This window comes from Myotis yumanensis, unplaced genomic scaffold (assembly GCF_028538775.1).
Source record: "Myotis yumanensis isolate MYYU_CA2020_CCGP unplaced genomic scaffold, mMyoYum1.0.hap1 SCAF_9, whole genome shotgun sequence".
In the NCBI taxonomy this organism is placed as follows: domain Eukaryota; kingdom Metazoa; phylum Chordata; class Mammalia; order Chiroptera; family Vespertilionidae; genus Myotis; species Myotis yumanensis.
Genome location: NW_027223760.1, coordinates 63,524,509 through 63,538,549, shown reverse-complemented (window position 1 = coordinate 63,538,549; position 14,041 = coordinate 63,524,509). Strand labels below are relative to the sequence as shown.

Sequence of the window (14,041 nt, the reverse complement as noted above, 5' to 3'; positions counted from 1 at the left end):
TTGATTTCAGAGAGGAAGGAAGAGGGAGAGAAAGAGAGAAACATCAATGATGAGAGAGAATCATTGATTGGCTGCCTCTTGCAAGCCCCACACCGGGGACCGAGTGGACAACCCAGACATATGCCATGACCTCCTGGTTCAAAGGTCGATGCTCAACCACTGAGCAACACCAACTAGGCTATATTTAATTTTATATTATTTAGAGCATCTGTTAAATTTTTGATTTATTTAGAATTTTATTTTAACTTAAAGAGAAAACTGTATTCCATTTTAAGCTTATATCTCATTTTCTCAAAGTAGTTATCCTAGACTTTTTTTTTAAAAAAAGGCTATTGTTTTTCTGAGTTAAATTAATTTTTTTGCTTTAGAGAAGGTGATTAAGATATAGGCAGATACATGCCCATATATAGAAAAATTAGTAGCCAATTTTTATGTATAATAAGGGGTACAGTAGACACAATAATAATCCCCCAAAGAAGCACACATCCTAGCCCTTGGAACCTGTAAATGTGTTGTTGCATGGCAAGGGGATATGAAGCTGGTAGGTGAAGTAAGGTTGCTAATCAGCTGACCTTAAAATAAGGAGATGATTTCGGTGGGCCCACTGTACATACAATATTCCTTAAATGGAGAAGAAGAAAGAGGGCAGAAGAATAAGAACCAGAGAGAGGCCTTTGTGAGAAAAACTCAGCTAGCTACTGCTGGCTTTGGAGATGGAAGGGGCCAGTAGCCAATGAACTAGGTTAGCCTCTGGGAGCAGGACAACAAGGAAATAGATACTCCCCTAGAGCCTCCAGAAGGAACACAGCCCTCCTGACACCTTGATTTTAGCTCAATGAGACATACTTTGGATTACTGACCTCCAAAACTATAAGATAATAAATTTGCATTAAGCCACTTTAAAAAAAAAAAGATATAGACAGATACAAAGTAATTGAAAAGTTACTCTGTATAAGAGATAAAATTTTGTTTAAATTCTTTTCCTGAAATCTTATGAGCTATTAGAGGCCCAGTGCACAAATTCGTGCATGGGTGGGGTCCCTCTGGGTGACCTGCAGGGAGCGGTCGAAACCCACAGTCCAATGCTGCCTGGAGCTCCTACCTGCCACTCCCACTCATCCCGGCCCCACTGTGCTGCTGTGGGCTCGCACCCAGTCTGGATCGGGAGAGGGTCACGCTGCTGCCGCAGCACTCGCCAGCCATGAGCCAGCCATGAGCCCTGCGTTTGGCACCCTCCCAAGGGGAGTGGCCTGTGGGGTCAGACTGAAACCAGCTCTCCAACATCCCCCGAGGGCTTCTGGATTGTGAGAGGGCACAGGCCAGGCTGAGGGACCATGGAAGGGCTCCAGGCATGTCCAGCCCCTCTCACTCAGTCCTGATCGACCGGACCCCAGCAGCAAGCTAACCTATCGGTCAAAGCATCTGCACCCTGGTGGTCAGTGCATGTCATAGTGACTGGTCGACCAGTTGACTGACTGCCCCCTGGTGGTCAGTGCACATCATAGCAAGCAGTTGAGCAGCCTTAGCATATCATTAGCATATTATGCTTTGATTGGTTGTTGGGTTGTTCTGTCATTTGGTCTATTTGCATATTACCCTTTTATTATATAGGATTATTTAAAAGTAGCCTTTACCAAAACATAAAAGTGTAAAGGGTACCCTGCATTATAAATATATGAAATGGTAATCTTGTCTTTAGAGTGAAATTTCTCATAGTGAACCATATTTTTTAATGACTGATTCAGTATATTCATATGCTTCCATCCCTGTAAATAATTGAGGGAGTATTACAGGGGTTTCTACAAACAAGTCATTCTGGAATTTTTAGGTAAAAAGCATTCTTTAGTTCTATAGGGAATAATTTTTATGTATTATAAAAATGTGATATCTTGTGGACTATCATTGGACCAAGGAATCAGAAATCTTAAAGAAATACTTTCTGTATATCTAATTTTATGAGCTAAGGATAGCAGTCCTATATTAAAAATTTATCTAAAAAAGCAGTCTTCAGAAATGTAATTAGGTAGTTCAAATTCTGGTCATACACTTAAGCACACTCTAAGGTAAAAGAAGCAGTTTTAATTGAAAGAGAAGGAAAATATAACTATGAATAATACTTTTAATCTATGGCTTTTTGACTATTATTTACTCGATATTGATGAACATACTTGATTTCAGATTCTTAATTCTGACTCTTAATTATTCTCTTAATCATTCTATTATTGCCATTTGAATTTTACATATTTTGGTAGACTTCCATGAAAATTGGTAGCAGCCACAATTATATACATATATTTTTTTTATTAGACTGAGAATAGGCCTTTAATACATCTTGGATCATAAACATGAAGCATTTCCTGCATACATATATCTATAATGTTAATAACTAGTGTCTTCTTTGGTTTCAGACAGTCCTGTTTGAAGACATATTGAAACTCCCATGAGGCATTAGGAATTTCTATTTCAAGAAGTAGAGCTAATAAAGGCAAACTTGAATTATCCTAATAGTTATTCAGTTTTTGCTTGGTAGTTTTCAAAGTGGCTTGCCACTTTATAGAGCTGGGAAAGACGAACAGATGGCAAACCTGTGAGTTGCAACCTCTGCTTTTGCCCTCAGTGTTACTACATGGGTCACTGTATTATTGTTTAAAGCCTTGTCCCCAAGGCTTAACCCCTGGGAATTCTGTGGTCCTACTAATTAGAAGTTGACCATCTTTGTGTCTAAGCCCACTATGAGCCTTTTTTTATTAAAGGGCATATTATGATAACCTTAGACATCAACTAGTTCTGGTGATGTCCTTTCTGAAAAGAATAATCGTGATAAGTGAAAAAATAAGCTCTGTGAAAGGACTACGCTGAAGTAAAATAGCCACTAGAATTAGTAACCTTTTACTGACTATAGTGGCTATTTTTTTACAGGTTACTAGAGTTCCGGTGCATGAATTTATGCATGGGTGGGGTCCCTTGGCCTGGCCAGCAATCAGAGCGATTGGGGCCTCTTACCCAGTCCCGATCAGGGCGGCCAGCCAGGGGTCAGGACCACGGGAGATTGGCTGTGGGAGTGCACTGACCACCAGGGAGCAGCTCCTGCGTTGAGCATCTGCCCCCTGGTGGTCAGTGTGCATCATAGCGACTGGTCATTTAATCCACCGGTCGTTTGGTTGACCAGTCATAATGGTCGCTTAGGCTTTTATATATATAGATTGTTTCATATGTCCATTGAAAATAATTTTATTTTTGCCACTAAAACAAATTGATAAAAAGATGTGAAATTCTAAATTTTTCATGTGAAGGGGAGAATTAATAGAATATGAAAAATATTAATTCATGTATTTATTTTCTTTATGGATATTCTAGACCAAGGTCTCATTAAACCTTTAAAATGACATAAAACAAGTAATTCTATGCTAGACCTCCAGGAAGTTATCAGTTGCTTTACAAAAACTATATTGTGAACAGTTTCTACATTTGATATCTTTGAAAGTTGAACCCACTGGGGAGCGGGGCCATTTGTTAATGAAAGTACAAGGACAAGTATTAGTGTGGATATATTTCATGGAATCCTAGAATTAGGAGGGCCTTAGCGATAATCTAACCTAATTTTTTCATTATTTTAGATGAGGAGGCTGATACCCAGAGAGGCTTAGTGACCTGCTGAAGGTCACACATTTGTAGAACTGGGGCTTCATTACAGACCTCTTTAACCTATACCATGTGTCTTGAAATCAATATTAATATAAAACTGAGATTCTGGGTATCTGCTATATCATGAAACCATTTTATTTAATATTGGTATTCATTAAGTTTAGGTTTCTCTCCCTTGTTAGGGCATAGTTTCTCTGTTTCCTTCTGCAGGCATACAAGTGAATTTTTGCAGTTAAAACCTTTTAGAATAATATAAGTGTCAGCAACTCTGCGTCTTTGTATCTATTGCAGTCTTTCAAATCAGAGAAAGTGGCACCTAAGTTTGTGTGTGCAGATGTGAAGTAATGGGTAATGAAATTGCACTTGTGGAATAGAGTTCTGAGTCAGGGGTGGCTCTGGGAACTGAAGTTCATTGACAAACTGTTTTCTAAAGCTAAGTACCCAATATACCCTTCAGCCAGAAATGCCTACAAGATCTTGGACATGATCTTGAAATATGTAGGAGACAAAACAGAAAGCATTTTTCTACCTTTATGCAAAATTATAATGCATGAAATACTGGAAATATGGAATTCTTCTCCATTTTTTTCAGATTGTACAATTTAGTCTTTAACTTGCTGGTGGGATACATCCACTATATGCACAGTTTGTTTTTAAGGCAAAAGTTTCAAGAGACTCTAGAACTCTTGAGTTAACTTTTAAAAACAGTGTCCTTGTGAGTAAAGTACCAATCTAAGAAAATTTGGATTCCACTACTGTCTCCTCCCCCACCCCCGACCCCACCCCGAGTTGCTAGGAATATAGTAGGCATTTGATTTGTGCTTATTTGAATCTTATTTGAATTCACTGTGCTCTTGTTACCATTGTGCATGTTTCAGACTTCTGAGTTGCAAGTTGGACGAAGACCCATTCCTTGCCTGCTCTTGTAAGGTGCTTTAGAAAGTAGGACCATTATAGAACCAATGCATGTTCATGTTATAAAAAGTCTTGGTCAGTATGTGCTTGGTTCCTTAGGGTACTGAACGCTGTGGCCACTTAAGCAAGCCCATGTAGTTATCCTCTGCAGCAGAAACAGTCTGTTCCACACTAGGAGTTAATTCTTTTCCTTCCCTTAGTTATAATTTCTCTGTCAACCACTTTCACCTCACCAAAAGAAAATCTTTGAACTGCTTTTAAAAGAACTACCATGCTTAACTTGTGCAGTTACCAAATCATGCTTTTTCCCTTTTTCTCATTAAAATTCTCTAAGGAACATTGGTCTTAAATTTACAGTGGCATCTATTCATTCAAATTAATAGATACAGTTACACTAACATACAATATTTAATTATAACAATAAAACCTAACATTTGATTGAATGTCTGCTATGTGCCAAAGGATTAAAGTTCAAAACTAAATTTATTTCGGGGACAAGGGTGTGAATTTTGATAGCGAAACAGAACTGATCATGTAATTGTGAATTTGTTAGAATGTTGTATAATTGGCCGTGTTGCGTGATTTCTCCTGGTGAGATCATATAATTGTGGTGTTTGGCAGCTCTTCTTTCGTTACCTGCCAGATAGGTTTATATTAGCCTCCATAAGTCATTATACCTACATTTGTAGAGCTTTAATTCTTTGAATCAATGTGAATCTTCTTAAATGGTGCCATACTATCGGTCATTGTAGGTATAGTGATATGAGGTCTAAATGTTGCGACAATTCATGTTTTTTAAAGGGAAGTTATTACTTTTTATATCTTGTTACAAAATTTCAATTTCTACCAACAAAAGTATTCAGTGTTTATATGTTTATGGTGCTATACAAATCAAATGGGTCTTTTAAGAACTTAAAATCTAGGAGGGTGGGGGGAGGATGAGGAGGGTAAAGGGGGTCAAGTATATGGTGATGGAAGGAGACTAGACTTAAGTGTTGAGCACACAATGGAATATACAGATGATGTATTATAAAGTTGTACACCTGAAACTTATATAATGTTTTTGACCAATGTTACTCCAATAAATTTAATTTAAAAAATCTAAAGTATCTAAAGGGATGATTATTATGAAACTTTTTAAAAATATATATATTTTATTGGTTTTTTTACAGAGAGGAAGGGAGAGGGATAGAGAGTTAGAAACATCGATGAGAGAGAAACATCGATCAGCTGCCTCATGCACACTCCCCACTGGGGATGTGCCCACAACCAAGGCACATGCCCTTGACCGGAATTGAACCTGGGACCCTTGAGTCCGCAGGCCGACGCTCTGTCCACTGAGCCAAACCGGTTAGGGCTATTATTAAACTTTAAAAATATTTACATGTGTATTAAACAAACCTAGATATTGGGCAAATAGCAAAAAAGGTTTAGACAAATGAATTTCTCTGTGAGTACAACCAGGAAGAGAGAATTTGGCTATGGGCTCAGAGAAACAAATTTTAGCATTTGCTTTTTGGGGAAAATCATTTTATGTTTTACTTGATAAGAAGAGGGACATCCAAGTAAGAGTCGGCATGTATCAAAATTCTTGAAGAGTTAATCCAACATAAATATAAAGAAGTGTACATGATTTATTTGAAATCTCTTTCAGGGTTTCATTTCATTTATTTTTAATGGTTTCCTAGTCCTTTCCTTAGACCAGTGGTTCTCAACCTTCTGGCCCTTTAAATACACTTCCTCATGTTGTGACCCAACCATAAAATTATTTTCGTTGCTACTTCATAACTGTAATGTTGCTACTGTTATGAATCGTAATGTAAATATCTGATATACAGGATGGTCTTAGGCGACCCCTGTGAAAGGGTCATTCGACTGCCAAAGGGGTCGCGACCCACACGTTGAGAACCACTGCCTTAGATTGTGGGTCAAAAAGTATTGCCCTTTAGAAATCATCCCGTTCCATAATATTGCTGTATTTGGGGGAGCATAATATATTAAGATATAGGAGTATAGAACTATTTTTTTTTAAGGAGGAGGAAAAGGACTAAGCTATGGAATGGGTCTGAAACAAAGCTAATAAACTTGGATTGCATTTATTTGGGTAATTAAAAGTACACTGAATCTAATGAGACCTGGGACTTGGTTTTTCTAAAATGGGTTGCTCACTACTTTCTCTTCTCCTCTACTTCCCACAGGAAACCAGTTTCCTCCAGTGGCAGCACAGGACCTGCCTTGTGTTTTTAAGGCTGGCTACCTTGAAAAACGCAGAAAAGGTAAACTAAGACTCCGATGAAAAATCTAAAAATGGTTTTATCCTTGGATAAAAGATGCTTGCAGTGTACATGTGGAGCCAATGTTCTCGTTAGGTGATTGGAGAGTTTTAAGACTCTAAGAAAAATCTGGATGACATTATCCAAACCAAAAAGTACAGCTTTTAGCTTTAAATAATTTTTATAACCAACATTTGCTAGGTTTTTAGTTATCAACCCCAGTTATTTGTAATGATTCAGGAGCTGTCTCCTGCCTGTCAGAGGAAGGCGCGGGCCATGACTGTAATCTCAGGGATGGGATTTCTCATCACTGTCCAACCACCAAGCGGCAGGTTCTCCTGCGCCTCTCCTGGCATACACTGTGCCTGCAGTGGTCCGGCCCAGCCTGGCCTGTTTTCTACCATTTTCTGTTACTTATTCAGTGTTCCTCTCCATTGGCTATGATAATGGGGAGTTGGCCATATGGTCTCACTCTGTCAGCACCAATATATAATGGAAATGAAATACGGAGGAGGTGTGATGATATGGGAAATGAAAAGCAGAAAGTCTCTTCATTCCCATCCTGCTTATCTCTCAGGGACTCCCTTTGGGCCTTTTTATTTATATTCCATTTGCTTTCCTTAGCTTTCTTAGCCAACTTTTGAAGCTGAAAGAGACACTAGAAATAATCTAGTCAGCTCCTCCCCTTCCTTTTCATAACAGATGAGAAAATGAGACCCAGATGAATCCATTATCTGCAGGCTGTGTAGTCAAATGCTGTGTGGACCGTCCCCAGCAGGAAAGTTGGTTAGCATCCTGTTGACCCCATAAATGTGGCAGCTCCAGCTCTGCCTCACTTTATTCCTCTTAGCTTTGTTTTAGTCTCTTGCAAAGAAAATACAAATGACTTAGTCCTAGAATTTTAGAGCTAAACAGGAACCTTAGAAATCATACTAACAAACATATCCTTTTACAATAAAGAACTGCCTGGCTGGCGTGGCTCAATGGTTGAGCATTGAACTATGAACCAGGAGGTCAGGGTTCGATTCCCAGACAGGGCGCATGCCCAGGTTGTGGGCTCAGTCCCCAGTAGGGGCTGTGCAGGAGGCAGACAATCAGTGGTTCTCTCTCATCATTGATGTTTCTATCTCTCTCTCCCTCTCCCTTCCTCTTGAAATCAATAAAAGAAATACATTTTTAAAAAGAACTGGTGTTATGTTTATATATGTTATGTATATTATCTAAACTATTTCCTTTCCCCCTTTATTGTAGATCACAGCTTTCTGGGATTTGAATGGCAGAAACGGTGGTGTGCTCTCAGTAAAGGAGTGTTCTATTACTATGGAAGTGACAAAGGTAGTATTGGTGTTCAGTTATCTACACTTCTATTGCATGAGGGCTTGGGAGCTTTGGTTCACTCCCCACTCCCCCCACCCCCGCCTTTTTTTCTGATACAGAGTAAACTGAAAACAGATGGAGAAAGAATAACTGAGAACTTTAATAATTATAGTCTAAGACTGATTTATAATTCTTTTTCATTATTTGACAAATTCTCCAAATTCCAGAATGCTCTAAAAGTTAATACAATTATGTTTTATTGAATTAGCAAAGAGAGTAAAATAACTCTCTATGTGGCCTTTCACCTTAGGAAATATTTGTCATCCAAGGTACAGTTGTAGAATCTCTGGAGAAGTTAAGACCATTAAGATTGTGAGAGTTTAGCTATTTAAGCACTCCAGCTATATTAACTTGTCTGTGCAGTAAGGTACTATTATTAGTCCCATTTATTTTACTGTTTGAAAAACTGAGAACAGAGAGGTTAAGTAACTTGTTCATGGTCACAGAGCAGATAAATGGCAGATCTGGGCTTTGAACCTAGCCATAATGGTTAGAGTCTGTACTATTAACCATTACTGTCACTATATTAATTTAGAAACAATAAGATATACCTTGTAACTTCATTTGCTAATTAACAAATCTCTTAGTCATAGTTTACATAATTTTAAGTTCCTTATTTGAACAAATAAAGTCATAAAATATTAAAATTTAAACAGTATAAGTTTTTATTTTTCCTAGGAAAAGAAGGTCAGGAGTTGAATATTATAGAGTAAGGGTCATACAGAAATAGCTAACATTCATTTCCATAAAGGACACTTAAGGAGAAAAGAGACATGAAACTTTAATATCACTGAATAGAAGCTTTCCCATGGAATTCTTATCAGTGTTGTCACTTGTGTTGGTTGGAAATTTATGTTTTATTTGACATTATTTGCATATTTTAGTTTTTTTCTTATTATAATACTAGAGGCCCGGTGCATGAAATTCTTGCATGGGTAGTGTCCCTAGGCCTGGCTGTGGATCAGGACCCATTGGGGCCTTCAGACTGCTGGCTGGGGCCTGCCTTCAGTCCATGCCGCCCCCTGGTGGTCAGCACACATAATAGCGAGCAATCGAACTCCTGGTCTCCTGGTCGAACTCCCAAAGCGACACTTTGTATATTAGCCTTTTAAATATGTAGATTAGGCAGAAATGATGAGTCTATTTCAAATAAATTTGAAATACATGCATGATTCTGGAAGTTGAGCTCACCTTTTGACTAATAGAATTAACAAATTAAGAATTAATTTAGTTGGTAGTTTGCATTCTGTCAATAATTTATATGTTCAAATGTAATAATGGCATCAATGGAATATAAACTATAAATAACTATTAACAGGCAGCCTTCTTTCTTCTGCTAAGGGAAGTAGGTGATTTTGTCCAAAAATTTAGAGCCCAAATTTAGTTGATTATCATACGTCATTTAAGTGTGTGACTATTATAGAAATACTGGAGGCCCAATGCACAAAATTCGTGCAAGGGGCTTGGCCCTCGCAGCTTCGGCGGCTTGCCTCAGATCTCGCAGCCCCAGCTTTGTCTGGAAGGTCGTCTGGCTGTCCGGTCTAATTAGCATATTAGTTTCTATTATTATAGATAATGTTGTATAGCATCATGAATTGAGATCGAGATCTTACTTTTTTTATAAAGAAATATCCTCAATTTTATAAGACCAGAGGAGGGAGGTTGCAACACCTCATGGTTTGGTTCAGTTAGGCTTCTCATTTCTAATTTCTTCACAATCAATGAATTCTAATGTGTGTTTCCTCCACCCCAGTCCTAACTGGTATATACCAACTGTTAGGGCAGGGAGTCACCAGTTTCCCAAAAACCTCAGGAATGTTTATATTTATTTCAAAGGCTAATGTTCATTAAATAAATTCGAGCGCTTTTTTGGGTGGTGGTGGGGATATTAGTTAAATTTCCATATCTAGTCTTATTTGTTGAAACCTTTTGGTAACAACATTCTTTGTAATTTGTGTTTTTAACTACTTTGTGATCCATTTAGCCAACTGTACCACCACTGCTTTTAAAAAATTACTATTCCAGCACTCCTTTCTTGTGTGGATGCTTGAAGATCTGGTTTATATTTCTTTAAATTCTTCCCTGTCTGTTACTATGAAGCCTCCTGTTTCCATGGAGATTTCAAATCTGTTTTTAGTGGTTCTTTTCTCTGTGGCTGCTTCCTTTGGAATTCTTAGCCAGTTCTTTTCCTTTTAGGGACTTGGGGGAGGGAGAATCTATCTTTAAACAGTTTTAATTGCTTGTTTGTCATGATCCTAAAGTCTTTCTTTTGTATCTTTTTCTTTCCAGGAAAATGTATATTTCACATGAATTTTTTTCTCTCATGTGAAAAATTGGGTAACTGATTTGTACAGTCTTGTTTACCGTTTGTGTGAGCCATTTACCTAAACTTGGGAAAGAGCTATTTAGATATATGAGAACTATAATCCTCCAACTAAGTAGGATTTAGATAAATGGATTAGAGAGGCGCGGAAGGAGTTGATACACTCACTAGGTTAAACTGTACTTGGTTACTGCTTGACAGATACATTGTTCATATTTGCTAACATACTGTGTGCGCCAAAAACCATTTTGACCCATCAAGATAGTAATGGCTTAGAAAGAGTAGTTCCAGTCTCTAGGGTAAAAAATGCACTTACCTTTATATCCATAAATATTATCGGTATTTATTATTCATGGCCATTTGAGGCCCTTAAGTAATATATATATAGAGAGAGAGAGTACATATTTCATCACTTCATAAAATGGCATCCATCCTTTCATCTCCTTCCTCTTCCTTTGATTGTTCGAATCTCATTCATCAAAATTGTTTGATCCTAGATGCCGAGACTGCCATCAAGGTAGTCATTCATTCACTCATTCATTCATGTACTTATTTGATAAACATCTATTGGATACTAGGCACTGGGAATCCTAAGATAATCCTGCCTTAGAGGTACTCACAGCTTAAGTGAGAGGAAGTTGTGTGATTAGAAATGGGAGCTGGATGGATAACCTGATCATTTCAACCAGGTGTAATATGTGATTTAAAGAAACTATCTTTGGATCACAAAGGAGGGGTGGCTAACTGCCTAGGGGAGCTAGGGAATACTTTCTAGTGGAGAGGACATTTGGCCTTAAATAATGAGGAGGAGTTTGTCGGGTGATGAAGGGTACAATGGGCATTCCAGGCAGGGGAACAGCAGAGATTGTGAGCTGCAAAAAGCCTTGGATGAGATCAAAGAGATCAAAGCGGGAATCAAGGCAGAGCACGGAGTGAGTGAGGGGCGGGGGCACATACAGCTACAAGAGCGGGTCAGGACCTGATTAAGCCTAGGGCTTTATGACCAGATTCGGTTTTTAGGAAGCAATTGCAATAGTATTGTGGGGATGGATTGGGATAGATAGAGAACGAGTCCACAGGATCATGTGGAAGGATTTTTAACTAGAGAGGCAAGAGAGGCTGTCCCAGGGCTGCTGAGAGGACCTCGCTGGCTCCACGGTCATGCTCTCGCCACAGCTTGGTTGTTATCAGCCCCTTCAGCATCCTGTAAGTGATGGCTCATTGAGGAAGCCAGTTGCAAACTCATGTTTTATTTTGGTTTTCCCTTTTTCTTTTTAACCTCCCTATGATCTTGAATCCGCATAATGAACCTTATTTATCTCTTCTCACATTTGAAAGGGGAGTGGTTAGTTTGTAATATTCTCTTTTCTTCCCACTTAAGAGGTTTTGCTGCCCCTACCCTCCACTTTCCAATTAAAGAAACTCTTAGTGCCATCCAGTATGTGGCAGCTGCAAGTAGCCTTGATCCTACCAAATCATCCTAAATGCATATCAAAAGTTATTTATTACACCAGGTGGGTATAACTTTTTTTCAGTGTTGTCTCTTTTCTAATGACCAGAAGTCATTAGAAAGTTGGGCTTAAAACAGATCATTTAAAATAAAACTTTAGGTTGACAAGGAAATAAAATTTTTATTGAAATTGACCTCTGCTCTCCCTTCCGCCACAACCTCACCATTGATAGGAAAAATAGGATATATCTTTTCAGATTGGACAAAAATTATAAAGTGTCTTTTGATGTTGAAATAGCATCAAAGTTCTCTGTGAATATTTAAAAATATTGTTAAAGGATAGAGTGTATGTACAATTGGAAGTTCTGTTGTTTTATAATGACAACTTTAGTAATAGCCATAAAAGCTTACCTTTTCCCCCTGACTTATTTGATAGAGGCAAATTCCTGGGTCAAGGCACCAGCATGTTATAATTATATGATGAATATGTATAAAATGTGTAAATGAAATCAGATTTTTTAAATTTATAATATAATTTTGTTTGTGTAAAGAAGGATAATACCTTTGTTATTCTTTAAGAGGGGAATAGTTAATTCTACTTTTTATCAGAATTATTGCAATTTTATAGGCTTTGAGGCCTTTGATATGCAAATATTAACTTTATAATTTATCACAATAAATGTGAACTAAAAGGCCTTTATTTCTGCCTTTATATGTAGTTAAGAGACCTTGTAACAGAGAAATTAAAATGTACACTTGATGTTCGGTAGGATTTTATCAACATGTAGAGATATTCAGGTACAAATTAAGTCTCATGAAGGGTCTGATGATGACAAATCATGTTGGTTTGCAATAAACAGGACTCAGTTTGAATTAAAATATACCTACTTCCATATATAGATTGAAGATACATAGAGATTGAAGGTAGATATGTGCACTGCTATAACTATTATGTAGATATAGATATATGGATGTTGCTGTACCTATCTGTGTATATATAGAGATAGATAGATACAGCAACCAGTAGACTTTCTTTGAACATCTATGTGTCAGGTGTTATTAATACAAAGCGGCATAATACACTGGCTCAGAGGAATGGGCACAGAGGACCCGTAAAACAGTATGATATGTCGAAGCTGGCTCACCGGGGCAGTAGGTGAGTGAAGGCTCTCAGCCAGGAAGGGATGGGGTCAAGTGATTACATGTCAGGAGTTTGGCCTTTCCCATCTCAGGGACAGTTCAAGTTTGTAAGCATTGAAGGTTGGTAGATGGCATTAGAAGCTCTGATTGGGTGTTGGAAAGATCACATTGACAGCTGTCAGGAGAAGGTGAGACTGAAGGCAGGCTGTGTTCCGAAGCTGAGAGTGGCTGAGAGGTACCAATTCACGTGTGTGAAGGAGCGGCAGGTTATCTGAAACATGTTAGCCGCTCTCCCTTGCACGAGTAGCAGCCAGACCCTTTATTCTCTCATAATCATAGGTAGGATACGAAGATGTTCTCTGTGTAATGCTTATCTTAGCAATAGCTATGTGCTGCGATCATCTAATAGACCATATCACAATTATTACCTGAATTTCAGTTGTAGAGAAAAACAATAGTCAAAAAAGGAGAAACAGGGCTTTGAATTCCTGTTCTACAGAAAGGCCTATAATTTATTTGTTCTCTATTCACAGATGCTTCATACTACCGTGTTATTAATCATGTTTATGCCTGTGGTTTAAAATGTGTGGCTGTATAAAACAAACCCACTTGATTTTTATTTTTAAAAAATAAAAATGTTTGGGAAATTCCTAAAATTTCCTCTACCAGATCGTATGAGCCAAACTCTCAATTCTAACGAACATGCTTCTCTTTGCGCCCATAAATACCACCTGTTTATTATTCAGAGCCATTTGGGGCCCTTAAGTAAAAACATATATAATTTGATATTTCCTCACAGTATAACTCAAAACACCACAAGTATATTGCTGAATTGACATTAGCAGCTGTATTTCTACGAGCTGTATAAATAAGGAACATGTTCCTATGTCTTTAACTAAGGGCCTAGAACAACTTGTT

At 38.0% G+C, this 14,041-nt stretch overlaps 1 protein-coding gene across 1 annotated transcript in view; it reads left to right on the top strand.

Moving 5' to 3' along the window:
- Positions 1-14,041, top strand: part of SKAP2 (src kinase associated phosphoprotein 2) — a 150,000-nt gene that overhangs the window by 76,626 nt on the left and 59,333 nt on the right. Inside the window, exons 5-6 of the mRNA XM_070424470.1 lie at positions 6,759-6,836; positions 8,085-8,168. Of these exons, the coding sequence (XP_070280571.1) occupies positions 6,759-6,836; positions 8,085-8,168 (162 nt within the window). The remainder of the gene's footprint in view (positions 1-6,758; positions 6,837-8,084; positions 8,169-14,041) is intronic.